Genomic DNA, 15330 nt, shown 5'->3' on the forward strand with positions numbered 1-15330 from the left:
GAGCTATTTATATTTGGTATAAACTCAACAAACGCACTTATTACAAAAATCCCTGTGTTCCCTTGGCAATAGCTTGCTGCTTCCCTTTCCATTTCAGCTGCACTTACAATTTTCTGCTCCAATTCTGATACTCCAGCATGTACTCTCCTGCTGCCAGAAAGAGAATTGAATCCTACCAGCTGCCTGTAAGGAGCTAGACTAATGATTTCTCCAAATAGTAAAGTAGTCTAATTTAGGAACAATGCACCATCTTCAAGCATTAAAAGTAGTTTGTTAGCAATGCATATTAATCATGTATTTGTTGGGTTGGCGTTGGTTTGTTAACTGAGACACTATAGCCTGTGTTCTAAAAATACCATGTATTGAAATAAAGTATTTTTTAGTACCCTGCTAAAGGGAAGTTTAAATAATACAATCACAAGTCTATAAGCTGCCTTTATTTTTATTTTTTTCTATTTTATTTATTTTTTTTCACAACGGATCCAGGTTAATTTAACAATGTCACATGGGTAAAATTCCTTAACAAGTATCAACAGTTCAGAGGTCTGGGAGGCATGAAAGACACAGTGTCCTTGGATATCCCTTGTTTCTTTCCTCTAAGAAAGAAAGAAAGAAAAAAAAAGTAGGAAAATAGAGCAAATGGGATAACTGATATACAATGAAACACATTCATAGATGTTGCAAAAGCTTATGCAGAAGAGTAGGCTAAGAAGAATTCTTGTGCCTTAGCAGCTGTGTAATTTTTCCTACGTATTCATTAGCATCACAAAATGCAGACCAATGGGATTTGGATAGCCAGCTCATGCATGTTGCAATTACGCTCCCTCTCATAATATTCCCATACTTTCCCTGCATATCCCCATGCAAACTAACAGAGTACCTGTATTTTTGAATCGTTAACATTTGCAAACAGCACATTTAAAAATAATATGCAGATAATTCCAGTTTCTCAAGGAATGTGGTATTTATTGCATGACTAAGCTAGTAAATGCAAATTTGAAAAGAAAATAGCTTCTAATCTAAGTATTCATTTGCTGATGAATTGAAATGACCAACTTATTCAGCACAATTCAAAATGAAAAAGCTGACATATCATTTATTGTAAAGGCCACTGCTGTAATAGGAACGTCATTGTTTCCCTTTCTGCTGCTCTCACACATTCTTTTTCATCTTGATTATTTGTCACCCTGTTAGGGACTTCTTATGGTAATGAAATCCCTTTGTCAGTGATGTAACCCAAATCTTTTGCTATGTTTTTCCTTCCTCCAGAAGTTACAGTCGTGCTTAAAAGCAGCGTGGAGGTTTCTTGTGAATCACCCAATTCCTGATTGTTCTAAGCACACACATGGTCCTGGCTGTTGCTAGGTGGCAAATGCTCTTAGAGATTTTGCAGGCTAGAGATTTCTTCAAACCTTTAATCCTCCATATATATTTTATAGCCTACAGGAATGGTTAAAATAAAATGCTCAGTACTAGGATAATAAAAGATTTGAAAGAAAGAAAACATTTTGCATCAAAGATTAATCTAATCCCTAACTACAGGCCTGTTTAAGACTTTCCAAAGGGATGATCATCCTGCATTGTGAGGCTGCTCTTACCTTTTCCTAAAACTAGTTTCTTAGCTATTGTTTAGAACAGGATCCTAGAAGTAACAAGCCACAGCCACAGTCCTGTAAAAAATAAAAATGTATGAAAGAAGAATTTCATGGACTGCAAAGAAAACAAGCCTAAATTATTGCTTATCATCCAGGAACAGACCATCCAAGAACTGATTTTGCCTGATATGTTACAGCAGCATTGAGAGTTTTGAAAAGTGCATTAACTCATTGCTAAATCTATATAGTGTTAGTCTCAAAAAGGTCTCGTACTCCACCATTCCTAGGATATGATTTTATAAAAATACACTGTAATTCCTACTCACTTTTCAAGATGAAAATGTACTTTTCAGATGTCCTTTTGAAAAAAGGCCAAATTCACAGGTGACACTAAACTAAAGAGGTGTTTCACCTCTAAAAGTTGTCAAACCACTCTCAGTGAATGCTAGACTCATGTCCATATACCAGTAATACTTTTAAAGGACAATGCACGGAAAATAAAAATAAAGGAAAAAAAAAAAAACAGATTTGATTACAGAACAGTTTCAACTTCTTCTGCAGTATCTCGTACCTGTGGAAAAGACAGAAGTCCCTGGTTGCCACACAGAGGAGACTTTTGAAGGTAATTCCTGCAGCTGGAGAATGCTGAAATCCAGCATAGTTACTTCCTCTTACAAAGCCCCCTCACACTCTGGCCCTTGTTCTCACATCATTTGCTGTGCCCTCCTTCAGCTTGTCATTTTTTTCATTTATTCCAACTCATCACATTTGTCTTGTTTATTAAGCTCTTAAATAAACAGTCTTGCTTAAACTACGTGGAGGTTTCAGAAAATTTAGTTGTTAACCTCCAAACAAATTCTAAAAAATGTCTCCAAAAAAAGAGTTTTCAGAAAACTATTTTTCATCTAAATCTAGGCAAACTATTCATTAAGAGATGACAAAAGGCATTTCTCTGACTGTTTCATCCTGTTTACATCCATGTCACTAAATTTTACCTTCTTGAATCAGCCTGGGTCTTCTCCACAAAACAAGGGTAAGAATCATTCAGTTTTGGCAAATGCATTTTTTTCCCTAACCTCACTTAAAAACAAAAACAAAAACAACCTATGTCATTTCTTCTGAAAATTAAATGAACAAATAAATTTTGAGACAAACACCCGTCAGATAACCACACCGAAGGTTTGAATTTTAGTGTTTTCATATAAAGCCAAAAGCATGGGTTTTACAGGAGAAAGTCTTGGGCAACTCTAGCAGTCTTCACTTGTGTCGATCTTTCCTTGCCAATAAAGTCTCATAGTAACATTGAACAAAAAACATGTTATAGGATTGAAATTTTTTCCTTTGTTCTTTTTTACCTCAGACATACTTCTGCTATGACTTTGGATAAGAAACTTCAGTGAGAAGGTGGGATATATTCTCCAGACCCTGATTTTAACTATTTTTCTATAATTCTGATCAGTTAACTGAAACTTCTGCGCTCTTCACAGTCAGCAAGTGATGGGTAATTTACACTGTATACCAATTCTCAAAAATGAGCTACTGATTGCAGAAGTCTTTTGATGGTGTTAGGAGTTATGAACCACATTGAGTCCCTAGACTTCTCTAAGAACTATCAGGGGGAACTGTATTCTTGGGTGCTCTGTAAAAGAGGTAGTCAATCCATGATGGGTTATCAATATCCAACCATTCAAACAAGGTTCCTTATTTTATTTCTGATAGCCATAGCAAACAGAAGTGTTTCGGAGGGATACTACATTTGGTAGCACGGCCAAATAATTGCTGCTTGCTGAAGATTTTGGCAGTTACAACCTTATAAACTCAGAGACACGGTCTGAAACCATCCTCTGGCTGTATAGGCACACAGGCATCATGAATAAACATTCAGAGTAAAAATTGACACTAGCTGTAGTCCTTGGAATCTTTTATGCATTATTTTCACATCCCTTTCTTCTTAATAGTCCCTGTAATAAATGTTATAGTCATGTAGCAAAACTAGTAATTCAGAAAATGACAAACATATATAGTAAATACATAGTCACATAAAATACTCTCCATTTTTTAAAATGCTATTTTTTTGTGAAGTGAAGTATTTTACTACAGGGTAAGAAGTAAACATAAGAGAGTTTTTGGCTTTATAAAGAAAAGTAATGTACTTTGGAGTTAATAACCATTAATAATCAGGATTAGACATTTCAAGCAATGTTTGTCTCCCATCTTTTGACATTTCTGAAAAGCCTAAAAGTTTTAGTCATCTTTAAAATGACTGATTTCATGAGTTCACTCTAAAGCATCCACATCGAAACAAAAAAGAAATATTACTTTGTCAAGTGATAGAGGCAACTGGAGGTAATCATGGGAAAAGTTTAATTTTAGAGTCGATTTCTAAATTTCATCTGGAAAGATGATTGAAGTGCTTTCCCCTCCCACACTGCTCTTGCTTTATTCTCACCTGGAGGAAAGAGAAAAGGAGCTGAAGGTGAGCAATCTGACACTTAGCCCACGCAGCTCTGCTTTCCAGACTGCAGCTGTGAGATAAGGAAGCAACAGTGGCACTACTTCCTCTCACCCCTGGATATTTGGGATGTTCTCCATGGGAGGATAAAGAACAATTACCTGCTTTTGGAATTCACCCTCAAAGTGTTACTAATTTAGATAATTTATACATCTTATCTGATTACTTATAAATATGCATGGAAAAATGCTCATTATCAAAACTTACTGAGAAGCCCTTTGATCCCATCAGCTGGTCTTTACCAGTATTTTCTTGTTCTCCCTGCAGTTTGTGTTTCCTAGACCAACTGCTCTCTGTGGCCAGAAACTTTTAGGCTCCTCTTCACAAAACACAAGTTCAAACCTGTCTTGACTGGTTCAATGGCATCTGTATTACTGCCTCTGCCTTGACAGCACACATGTCACAAGTATAACAATCTGTTTCCTAAGGGTTAGACACATGATTTCTCCCAGTGGAAAAGGTTTCAACCCTGGCCACTGACCTTATGCCAGTCAAAAAGGCCACATTAGCAAAAACACTTTCAGTGTTATACATCTCATTTTGCTTTAAACAGACCAGGGAACACACATCTCTTAGCTGGAAGGTAAAAGCAGGTGCTAGATCACCAAAGTGAGGCTGGCTGACAGCCTCTGTAGACAAACCATGGTGCAGACAGAACAAAAGCCTGCTCATTAGTACATTTCATATCAGTCCCACCAAAGCTAAGACACCAACATTCATGGTCAGAAGCCTAACCATGAATAAAAGCTCAAAACAGCCTTCCTTCTCAAGAGTGTTGTCACTGTCAAGGTGTGAGGGATATTAATTCAGAGAAAAGATAGTGTTTTGGCTCAACACTGTACTGGATATTAATCTTTCCTCTTAAAAAAACTTGCTTCAGATAGGAAAAAAAAAAAAAAAAAAAAAAGGTGAAGAGCTAGATTAGAGAAAGCTATTTTACCTGTTGTGTGGGAACCCAAGCTTGCGGGAGATCATGGATAGAGGAGCAGAAGGTGTCACATCCCTGAGTGAAGTCTGGAAACAGAATGAGGAGGAACAGATTGCCACGATCATAATGCTATGAAGGTATGAATCACTTCCTTCCCTTTGATCACTGACAAATTTATGAAGTTAGAAGTATAGTCTAGTAGGTGTTACTTTTGTCCTCTATCCTTGTACTTCAAATGCCTTTCATATGAAAAGCAGAGCTAAATGGTAGTAGCTGTCTAGAAACTGGCCAATAGTACACCTCCTGCATTACAGGAGTGAGGGGCATTCTTTTTGGGGTGAGGGACTGCTGCTTTCCTGGATCCATCACATGAAAATATTCATATGCAAAGCATTCCGGTGCTGTGCATTGCAAATTCAGAGTGCTCCCTCAGAAGTATGTGTTGGCATGCCAAAGGTGTGGTTGTAATCTATCACACTGGCTTATTCAAACTGTCTCAACATAATTAAAAAAACACAATTAGGCTCCAGGCTATCATTTTTGAAGATCTCCTCAAGAAGTCTTCAAACATGTTAGTCTGCAGCATGCTAGAGCTTTTCAAATGTATTAAATTAAACCATCACAGCATGCATTCTGCTTGCCCAACACAGGACCCAGAAGCAGAGCTTGTGGTTTCCATGTCTGTACTGAAAGTACCTGAAGAGAAGTGGGAGAATGAAACCTTCTTGTCACTAGTATGGCCCACTAATGTTGCTTCTCTAGTGAAAACAAATTGAAAGCAGGAATAGAGAGTGGCAGATTGGGAACAGGACTTCTGTCTGCAGAAAGTCAGTGTAATGTTTCTATCATTCATCCAAACTGGGTAGAAAATGGTTTTTGAACTGCTATTTTGCTACCATTTTTTTCATACCCAACTTGTTTTCCTTTTCAATGTGAAGTCAAAAACTGTAAAATTCACTGTTAACCTCTGCTAATAACTCGGCTTTGAATAAAAAAAATGTTTATCAGACCCTTGATGTCCGATCTCTTTACTGTATTGAAGAAGACAGGTGGCAGTCTTTAAAATTAAGTGACATGAACTTAGCTGACCACACCAAATTATGCATCCAAGTGTGCGTGTGCTTCTGGTTCATTTCTAATATGAATCACAGATTCATATCTGTACATGTCAGTGTGATTTATATTATGACAATATTTAGAAAACAGTCAATGAATGGGAATTAACAATTCTGAAGGACGAAATAGAAGGGCGTAGGGAGGGAAGAGGACAAAGAAAGGCACTTCTCTCTTGTGTTACTGACACTTTGTGTAGTGTATGTCTTTACTCATATGATCCAGCAGTCTCCTGTACCGGTCAGTGTGCAGGCTTGGGGAGGCTGCAGCCACAGCTGTCCTAAGCACTCTACCAAAACATATCAGAAAATAACAATTGTTTCCAAAGGCTTAGAACCTAGGTATTGAGAAAGACATAAAGGGAAATCAAATGACCTGGAAAAGAACAAAATAGGTTGTAAAAAAATGCATAAAATTTAGGAGAAAAAAAAACAAGAAATCTCGAGTGTGCTCTAAACCACTTTGATCAAACATGACTAGCATTTATTTCAAGTCTATGCCATCATTTAGATGTTTTTGTACCATGGTAGATTTATGTCTTCCTCTCTCTCATGTAGCACTCGATGTTATATAAGATGTCATTTTAGAAAATATGAGACGGTGCTGGAAACCAATTTCCTGAAGAGCTAGGAGTAGGGTCATATCTTTATCTAGGGTTATACTTGCAGTCCTGGCAATTTTCTTTTTTCAATAAATATAGATAACTCCGTGGGACAACAAACACTGTCCTTCATCTTATATCTAGGTTTCAAAACCGCGCAAAGGATGTTTTGTGCAGAACAGGTCAGAAATATTTCCGAAGACACAGAATGATACAACATAAGAAAGCCAGATACATGTCTTTAGGGCTGCATTGTTTGAACTCTGAGAAACCAGACACAGGTCCTGGGCTCTGACTGGGGAACTATGGTGTGGTGGTAGTGCGGTTTGCTCGCCTTGACGCTGGGCAGTGCATGTGGCCATGCATACGGTGCTGAGCTAGGTTCTCACATTTCTGGATGGGAACTGCTTTGCACCTCAGTGGCCCATAGCCCCAGGAGTTTGGTCCTGATACCACAGGTTGGTGTGGACGTGCCTTGGTGGGACCAACTGGAGCTGAATTGGAATGGGAAGCCTTCACGGGACGATGCGTTAGGGAGCAAGTTCAAATACAGGTTACAAGCTGATGCTGATGAGCAAGTTCAGCCCATTCCAAAACCAGAACACGAAATAAATAAATGGATAACAACTTTTGTTCCTCTTTGAGTACTTTTTATTTATTCAGCCACGGACGACGTGCCCCGGCACCAAGGCCGGGCCCAACCAGAGACCCACGGCAGGCCGGCTCCCGTTCCCCCGGAGGTCTCCACAACCGGGCCGGGACCTCCGGGCCGGGACCCCTGAGCCGGGTCGGGGAGAGCCGGGTCCAGGGGCGGTGTGAGGGGATGGGGATCGGGGAATGAGGAGCGGCGCTGCCGCTTTAAATCCCGTCCCGAGGGGTGGGAGGGGGGAAGCTGAGGGCTGAGCCCGCGCAAGGCAGCGGGGGGCGGGGCGGCAGCGGAGTTGGAGGGGCGAGGAGGAGGAGGAGGAGGAAGGCGGTGGCAGGGGTCGTCTCGGCGGGCTGCTCGCCATGGCCACGTCCCCGTGCAGCAGCAGCGGCGTCTCCTCGTCGTCCTCGTCGGGGCTGGGGGCGGACGCGGGGCTGGAGATCCGCACGCGCTCCGTGGAGCAGACGCTGGTGCCGTTGGTGTCGCAGGTAGCAATCCGCTCGCTGCGGTCCGTCCGTGCGTCTGTCCGTCTGTCCGAGGGGATGCTTCAGCCACCCGAGAGGGAAAATATAAAAACAGCAAAACAAAACTCGGGGGAGCCGAAGTTCCCCGCAAGGTCGCGGGGCCGTTGCGTAACAGCCGCCGGGGGGCGGTTGGAGCCCCGGGATGGGGCTGTGGGGTGCGGGGTGCTCTGAGGTGGGGGAGGCTCCCTCCCTCCCCCCCCAAGGAAATAGGTGAATTTTAAGAGTTAAATAATACATAAAAGCAGCCTTAGGGGCCTCTCAGCAGGTACCACGCCGCCCTGAGCGAGGTTAAAAAGGGAAAAGTTTGGCTTTTTGGCGGTCTGCTGGGTAGTTGTGTGGAAGCCACTCCGGGGTCTGTTTGTTTGTTAGTTCTCCTTGGTCTCTGCTTATAAAACTGGATTTTGAAGTACCCGGTACAACCGCTCTGTCTTGAAAAACAACGAGTGAAAATAACATACAGCGTTTACTCTGTAGTGTTTTTGAAAACTGGTCATAAAAGTAAGTCAAAACCTGTCTCCACATCTGCACAGAACGCTTAAAGGATGTGTAACAGCGACACAAAAAGCATTCGTCCTGGTGATACCGAGTTGTCTTCGTACTGTCCTGGCTGTCTGGAAGCAAACTGTCGTAAGCCTCGTCCTGCGTTCGTGCAGCCAGGCTGCAGGACAGGCTTGTGATGGGCTTTTGGGGTTCTGCACTTACCCCATGGCAATTTGTCTTCCTCCAAAGAAATCCCAGTCAGTTCAGAGAACCCTATCTCAGGGATTCAACCATTTGTTCCAAGGCAAAGTGAAATTAATGATCGAGTTCAATCAGCTTTCTGCCCCTGAAACAACGGAGAGAGGTAAAATAAGGTGACCCCTTTCAGGAAGCTTAGGAGCAAACAAAAACCTTTCCAATTGCAAAGGCTTGACGGACTTAATTGCTTATGTTAAATTCTTACTGTTAACAGACTTCTGCATCCTTATTTTCCACCAATACTGCTTGAGAGAGGCTGTCTTGTTCCTCTGTAGATTCCCTGCACGTGTAATATGCCATGTATGATTTTGTTAATGACCACAAAACCCATGACTACATTTTCCAGAAGTGCATCTTTCACTTCCTCTACGTGCCATATAAAGTGTCTGAGCATTTCTGAATACTTCGAGCTTACTGTTTTCCTGCTAAAGTGCTCCAAACTTCAAACAAGCTTGTTCCCTTGAAGTGTGAGTGCTGAGCTCTGTTTGCTGATGGTGTCAGCAGCAGTTAGCTAAACTTGCCAGATAGCATGCCCTACTTACTGTACAGGTTTACTTGCTCCTTTTTTACTGTTTCATGAAGATTTTTAAGTAGAGATATGGAGATTTTTTAAGTAGGGATCTCACTAGCTTGCTTTCTTTGAGTATTTTTGCAGAAGTTATGTTTGTAGGTTACTCGATCTCTTGAAATGTGTTCTGCATAAGCTGTGTATCCACAGTAACTGCGGGACTTCTGCCTGTGCTTGTACAAAGTACAGTTGCAAAGGGAACTTTTGTTCTTGCTGTGAAGTTAACTTCATAGCAGACCATTTGGTAAAAAGGTGGGAAGTGCCATGTGATACTTGTTTACCACTGAAAAAAGTAGTCAGAATGTTGCTACTGCTTTTCACTACTGCTTTTGAGCAAAGAAGAAATTACGGGCTGCCCTGAGAAATTTGCTTTCAACCTCCCTTGTTTAGCTAAATCTTTTCCTTTCTTAAACAAACAACAACAACAACAACAAAACCCTGCATTAATTCTTATTTTTAATTCATGCAATACTGCAAATGCATATTTGACTACTTGTTTTTGCTTAGCAATTAAAAATAATAAATAAAATTGCACTTTCTAGCTTGCTTTACTTACAGACTATATGCTATCAGAGTATATTTACTACCAGTAGCAATAAGAGATTCTTGTTTTCCTGGTAGGAGAAACTACCCTTAGAGTCAGTACTGGATATGCTTATTAGTAAACTTTAATTAAAAAAAAAAAAAGAATACAGAATTGAACCAGATCTTTATTTCATGTAGATCTATTAATAGCTTCATGCTTCCCTTTTTTGATTGTGCCACAACTGACAAAAGAAAATTGCAGACTTAAGACACAGTATTAAGTGTATTAGCCAAAACTTCTTTTTAGCTATCCATTTATCTGTACTGTGAAGAGAATTATTCTATAGTATTGTGTAAACTATTTGGCATGCAGTTCAGAAAATATGGTTTTATGGGTCAAAACCCACTTTGTTTGGAAAAAAAAAATCTCTTTTTCTGGGTAGGTGCCTTTAGTTCTGTGTTTCACTTGAACACTGTACCATTTACATCTCCTTAGCTCTTCACTGCTGCTACCGTTTCCAGTTTAATTATGTTAAGTTTTTTTTTATGGAAAGTTTTTGGCAACACAGGTCAGGAAGGGTGTTTAACGTGGTCTGTGCTGACTCACTTAATAACAAGTCATTTAAACAGTTGAGGAAAGGCAAAGACGAGGGAAAAAGCACTTTCCAGGATGTGGCTCCACCAGTGACTTCCTCAGCTGCAGTTATGTACCTGCTCGCTAGCCTAGCAGTAATTGGGTACCTTCACAGCTGGAGAGGAGCCTGTCTGGGTGGATCTGTTCCAGGGAAGTGTTCTGAGAAATGGCAGAATAGCTTTCTGTAAGTCTTCACGGTAAGGCACTTGAAAAAGTTCAGAGATGAAACTTTGAGCTTTGCCTGCATTCATGAAAGAAGACAGTCACTTTTCAGTCGAAGGTAACCTATCTGCCTGTGTGTAGGCCTGTGGGATCACAGCTAGCTACTCGATATCCACAAAGCCTATTTGTCACGGGCACTTTGGAAAAAGATTGTGTGCCCCCATGTTACTGAACATGTTTTTCCAACTTCCTTGTTATGGAAGATACCACTAGAGGTTTTGGAATTTGTTTGGCCAACACATTCAAAGCCTAAATAACTTAAAAAAAAAAAAAAAAAAAAAAAGTCCATGATACCAATGTTGCTGACTTTTATTCCCGTCAGTCTTGGATTCTGAATAAATTACAATGGTATGTGCCTTGAGAAGGAAAAAAACAAGTCTGTTCTTTATTATGGCATTGTTTCTCTGAAGCAAGCTATAATAATTCCCATTTCAGTAAATATTAAATAATTATATAATGTATGTAGTGTTCTGCCAGTGTCCTGTTTTTTCCAGAATTATCTGGAGTTGTGTTAGAGCCCCAGGAAGAGCCAACAAATGATGCTTTCCCATGTATGTGAAAAGCTCACTGACGTAGTTTTCAGATTGAAGGCATGACTTTAGAATGACCACACTGGATCAAGCTACAGATCGGCATAGAATCAGCGATCTTTCTGTCTTGTTGTCCCTATCAGATGCTTTTTCTTCTGCTTTTGAATCTTGCTCCTACCACCTATATTACTTGCTCTCTGATACATCACTGGAAGAGACGTTGCCAACTTGATCTTTATCAATTTTCTTCAGTGGTATAAAGTTTTCCTAAATTTCTGTCATCCCACTTTCAATCACATTTTTAAGGGTTAGTCTAAAGTTACTTGGAGATATTCCTTATGTAAACTGTTACTTACGTTTGTTTAATACTTAATCATCCTTCTTTGGCCTTTTTTGAAGTTTCTGCTGTATCTTTTGTTTGTTTTCTGTGGTCAAGGTGGAGAGCAGGAACTAGAACTCATACAGTATTACGATGTGGATGAAGTCAATAAATAGAAGCATAGTGGTCTCTGTTTCTTTCCTAATTCGTAAGAACAGCTGCTGAGTGTATATCTGATGTCAGTAGTATCCTTATCATCCTAGTACCCTTGCAAATAATTCAACGCAATATATACTGAAAAAGTGATGTGATAGAGTAGGTCAAACTTGGCTGTAGTGTCAGGCTCAGAGGGTGGTGATCAGTAGTACAAACCCCAGCTGGCATTCTGTTACCAGTGGCGTCCAACATGGACTGTTACAGGGCCCAACTTAACATTTTTGTTTTGTTCTTAAGCTTTAATGTTTTTACTGATGATCTGAAAGTTGGGATGATGGGCTAGCTTGTTCAGCAAGGGTGTGTGAACTGTGAATTGTTTTATTACCAGCTTATCTCCCCTCCCTGTGATAACACAGAATAATCCATGTCCCAGCACAAGTTTCTGTGAAACTCCATTGGTGATCTCCCTCTATTACAATAAGCAATCATTTACTTTCTGCCTTCCTACTCCATCTTCCTTCTTCTCATTCCGTCTCTTAATTAGTTAAATATTTGTGCAGAGGATCTTTTTTTTGTTGTTCAGAATTGCTTGGTTTTCTTTGAAACTTTTGGTGTAAACTTTGATTCCTAGTTCTCTTTCAGCAGAGTCTATCCTTATCCATGTAATCCCTGATCTCTACAGAGAGCTCTGGTTGTTTTGTGAGGCAGGATTTCCCTTAACAAACACCATGAGTTTTTCCCAGTACATCATATTTATTCAGGTGTCCGCTACTTCTGTTCTTCCTCATTTTCTGTGTCAATGTGTCAGGCAACATCCATACCTCAACTATCAGTCTAGTTTTAAGTGGCATGAGAAAGTTGGTATCATCTGTGGCATCTTTGAGTTCCTTGAAATATTAGTGAATGACATCTAATGTTGGCAGGTTGTACCAGTTCATTGTATCTAATATTTTCATGGCCTCTTCTACCGTCACTTTGATTCGACAGAGATTCTCTGAGCCTTCTGGTGTAGGGATTTCTTCACTTTCTGTCGTAGCTGAGCACAAGTATGAGTAGCTGCTCTGCTCTGCTCTGTTCTCATCTTCTGTCAAAGGGTTGAGGCAAAGCTGTGTTGAGGAGGTAACCAAGCATATCAGACTTAGCCTCCTGAAGAAATGAACTGTAAGAGCCGGTAAGTTACTTTCAGTGGAACTGTTGTTAATCTTCATGCAACTAAACAAACAGTCTATTGAAGACTTTTAACAGAGCTATGTTAAACTGTAGACACTGAGTTCAGTATGACACTGGTCTATGAATGCTATCTGTGGACTAACACTGTGTTTGGGAAAGCTGTTTTGTGGTCTCATTGGCTTAAAAAGTCCTCAGGTGCCTGGAAACTGCTAGGTTGCTCCTGTTGTATCTAGTAGCAGCAAAACTGGGAACAGCAGCTCACCTTCAGGTAGATCCACAACGCTTGTGGATATGGAGGTTAGTACGTGTCTTTAATGACGGACATTTTTTTTTCTCTGGATTTAGCTAAGGAGCTTCATGAGAGCTTTCTGGGAACGTATGCATGTATGGTGCCAACACTGGCCAAAACATCTATGAAAGATTGTAGCATCACATAGGTGAAAAGATACATATAACATCTTCCTACAAGTGTTTGTTTCTTCTAAACTTAACAGTTGCAAAACTAGTCATCTTGGAGATTATTCAGTCATGGATTTGCCTTAATGGACTTTCACTAACAACTTTAAAACACAGAGTGATATCTTAAGAGCACTCAGACTTCCAACTTGCTATCACTCGTTTTTTATTCTTGGAAGCCTGCAAGAACTGGAAAAGTTTTCTTGCTTTTCATCTGCATCATGTGTTAGTCTTGTGTATGTCCTGGTGTTTGAAGGTCTGTAGCTGTACCATTGTGTTGAACTACAGGCTCAGTTACATACCTACTTTTGAGCTTTTTGCAAATCAAATAATACTCTCCTCTTCATTTAGAGACTGTCAAAACATTTCTCATACGTTCTCTGGGCAATATTCTTAAAATTAAGAATAAATGTACTCTCATTCCTGAGCTTCAGTATTCAGTCCAAGCTCTTACCCATTTCAACGTATTCGCATTTCCCATGTAGCAGACACACTGAGAGATTTGTTCCAGCAAGTCCTGTGCCTGTCGTGTTTCACTAGGCATTTTTGGTACCTCTAGGCCACCTGCAGTGTTCTAAAGGTTTTTTATGTTGCTGGCTGTTCTTGTTCCAAGATGGTGCCAAGGCTTGGGATTTGTTCCTCATGGTAATCTTTGGAAACTTCCTTTTTGGAAAAAGTAGGGTAATCCATATTTGTCTTAAACCTACTGCTTTCCTCAGTGTATCTGAGGAAAGAAAACACAGTGCTCCTCTCTTTAAATGCTTCTTGGGTACTAGTCTTTCTCCTTCAGTACTTCAAAAATTCCACTAACTCACAAGCAGCCGCTTCTCCCCTTTTCCAGGATTTTCTTCTGTGTGAATTAATTTGGTAGAGACTTTACTTAACAGTAGTGCCAAGTCTAATGAAATTATGAATGGCTGTGTAGAGGCTTGCGTTGTTACTTGTACTGAGTGAAGAAAACCTCCTGTTTTAGTGCTGCAGAGAAACTACTGTGGAAACAGTCGTACGTGTTAACTCTGCTGCTGAGTCGGAAGCATGTGGTATGCTGCTTGTTTACAGGGTTGTACCTAATTAGTTTCAATTAGTGACTAACTCATTGACTCTTCTCCTCCCTTTGGCTCCACAGGTGTTGTGGATTAAGTTTTGTGTGTATTCTGTATTACTACTCTTCTACCCTATGCAAACAACAAAGCTTGCAGCAGTTCTGCTGTTACTCGGTGTACACGAGGTACCATATGCCCCTTAAGGAGCCTGCTTCTTTGTCTGGGATTTCTGCAGGAAAGTTAACCATACGAGTTTGTCACCTGACTGTAGATCCCGTGATTCCTTCAGTCACAGTACACCCGCAGTTGGGTCTCTGAGCTGATGTAGTTGCAGGTTTCTCTTTACAGAGGCTAGTTTTAATTGGCAGCTGTTTAGTGATTGAAGCTAGGTTGTTAGGAAACAGTGAAAGGGACATAGCTGGTCAGTTATGGTTGTGGTTTTTAAGGTATGCTGGGGACTGCAGGAATACCTTATACTTTGTTTACCTATCCAGAATGTTCTTTTTTTTTAATGCTAATTACTGATGCTAATTGGTATCACTAATGGTAATCTACTTCACAAGAAAAACTACATTTGAAAACTTACAACATCAGCAACAGCACAGGCATGGAAAAACCTGTGGTTTTCGTTCCATTCCATGAACCCTTGAATGGTGAAATTGGCTTTGAGTTAAGCTTCGCACCTCTGGTATGACGTTCAGTACCTTAAGCTTTGATACAATTAAGTAAGAGTAGCACGTCAAGTAGCTGAAGTAAGGTTCTTCATACTGACATAGCTGAAAGTCAACTGCTCTTTTTCAGCGGAAGCTTATCTTTTACACTTAGGAGATCAGATTAACGGCTTTCTTGTAGATTAAACAAAAAAAATTTTTTGAGTTCTCCAGCAGAATGAATTTTAAGTCAAAACTGCCTCACAATGATACTGCACAAAAAGAATGAGAGCGGCTTTCTTGCTATTCAGCGTTGTGAACAGACGGTTTTAGACAGATTAGGTATGGAAATCCCCAAAGGATGAATTATGAATTAATGATTGCAAACAACTCTGATTAT

The 15330-nt window shown here is 40.2% G+C and overlaps 1 protein-coding gene across 1 annotated transcript in view; it reads left to right on the forward strand.

Annotated features, from left to right (window-relative positions):
• The first annotated feature begins 7662 nt into the window (after positions 1–7662).
• CTNNAL1 (catenin alpha like 1) overlaps positions 7663–15330 on the forward strand; it is a 57553-nt gene continuing 49885 nt past the window's right edge. Inside the window, exon 1 of the mRNA XM_035550494.2 lies at positions 7663–7883. Coding sequence (XP_035406387.1) covers positions 7758–7883 — 126 coding nt within the window. The 5' untranslated portion in view covers positions 7663–7757. The remainder of the gene's footprint in view (positions 7884–15330) is intronic.

This window comes from Cygnus atratus, chromosome 2, assembly GCF_013377495.2.
Source record: "Cygnus atratus isolate AKBS03 ecotype Queensland, Australia chromosome 2, CAtr_DNAZoo_HiC_assembly, whole genome shotgun sequence".
NCBI classification, from domain to species: Eukaryota; Metazoa; Chordata; class Aves; order Anseriformes; family Anatidae; genus Cygnus; species Cygnus atratus.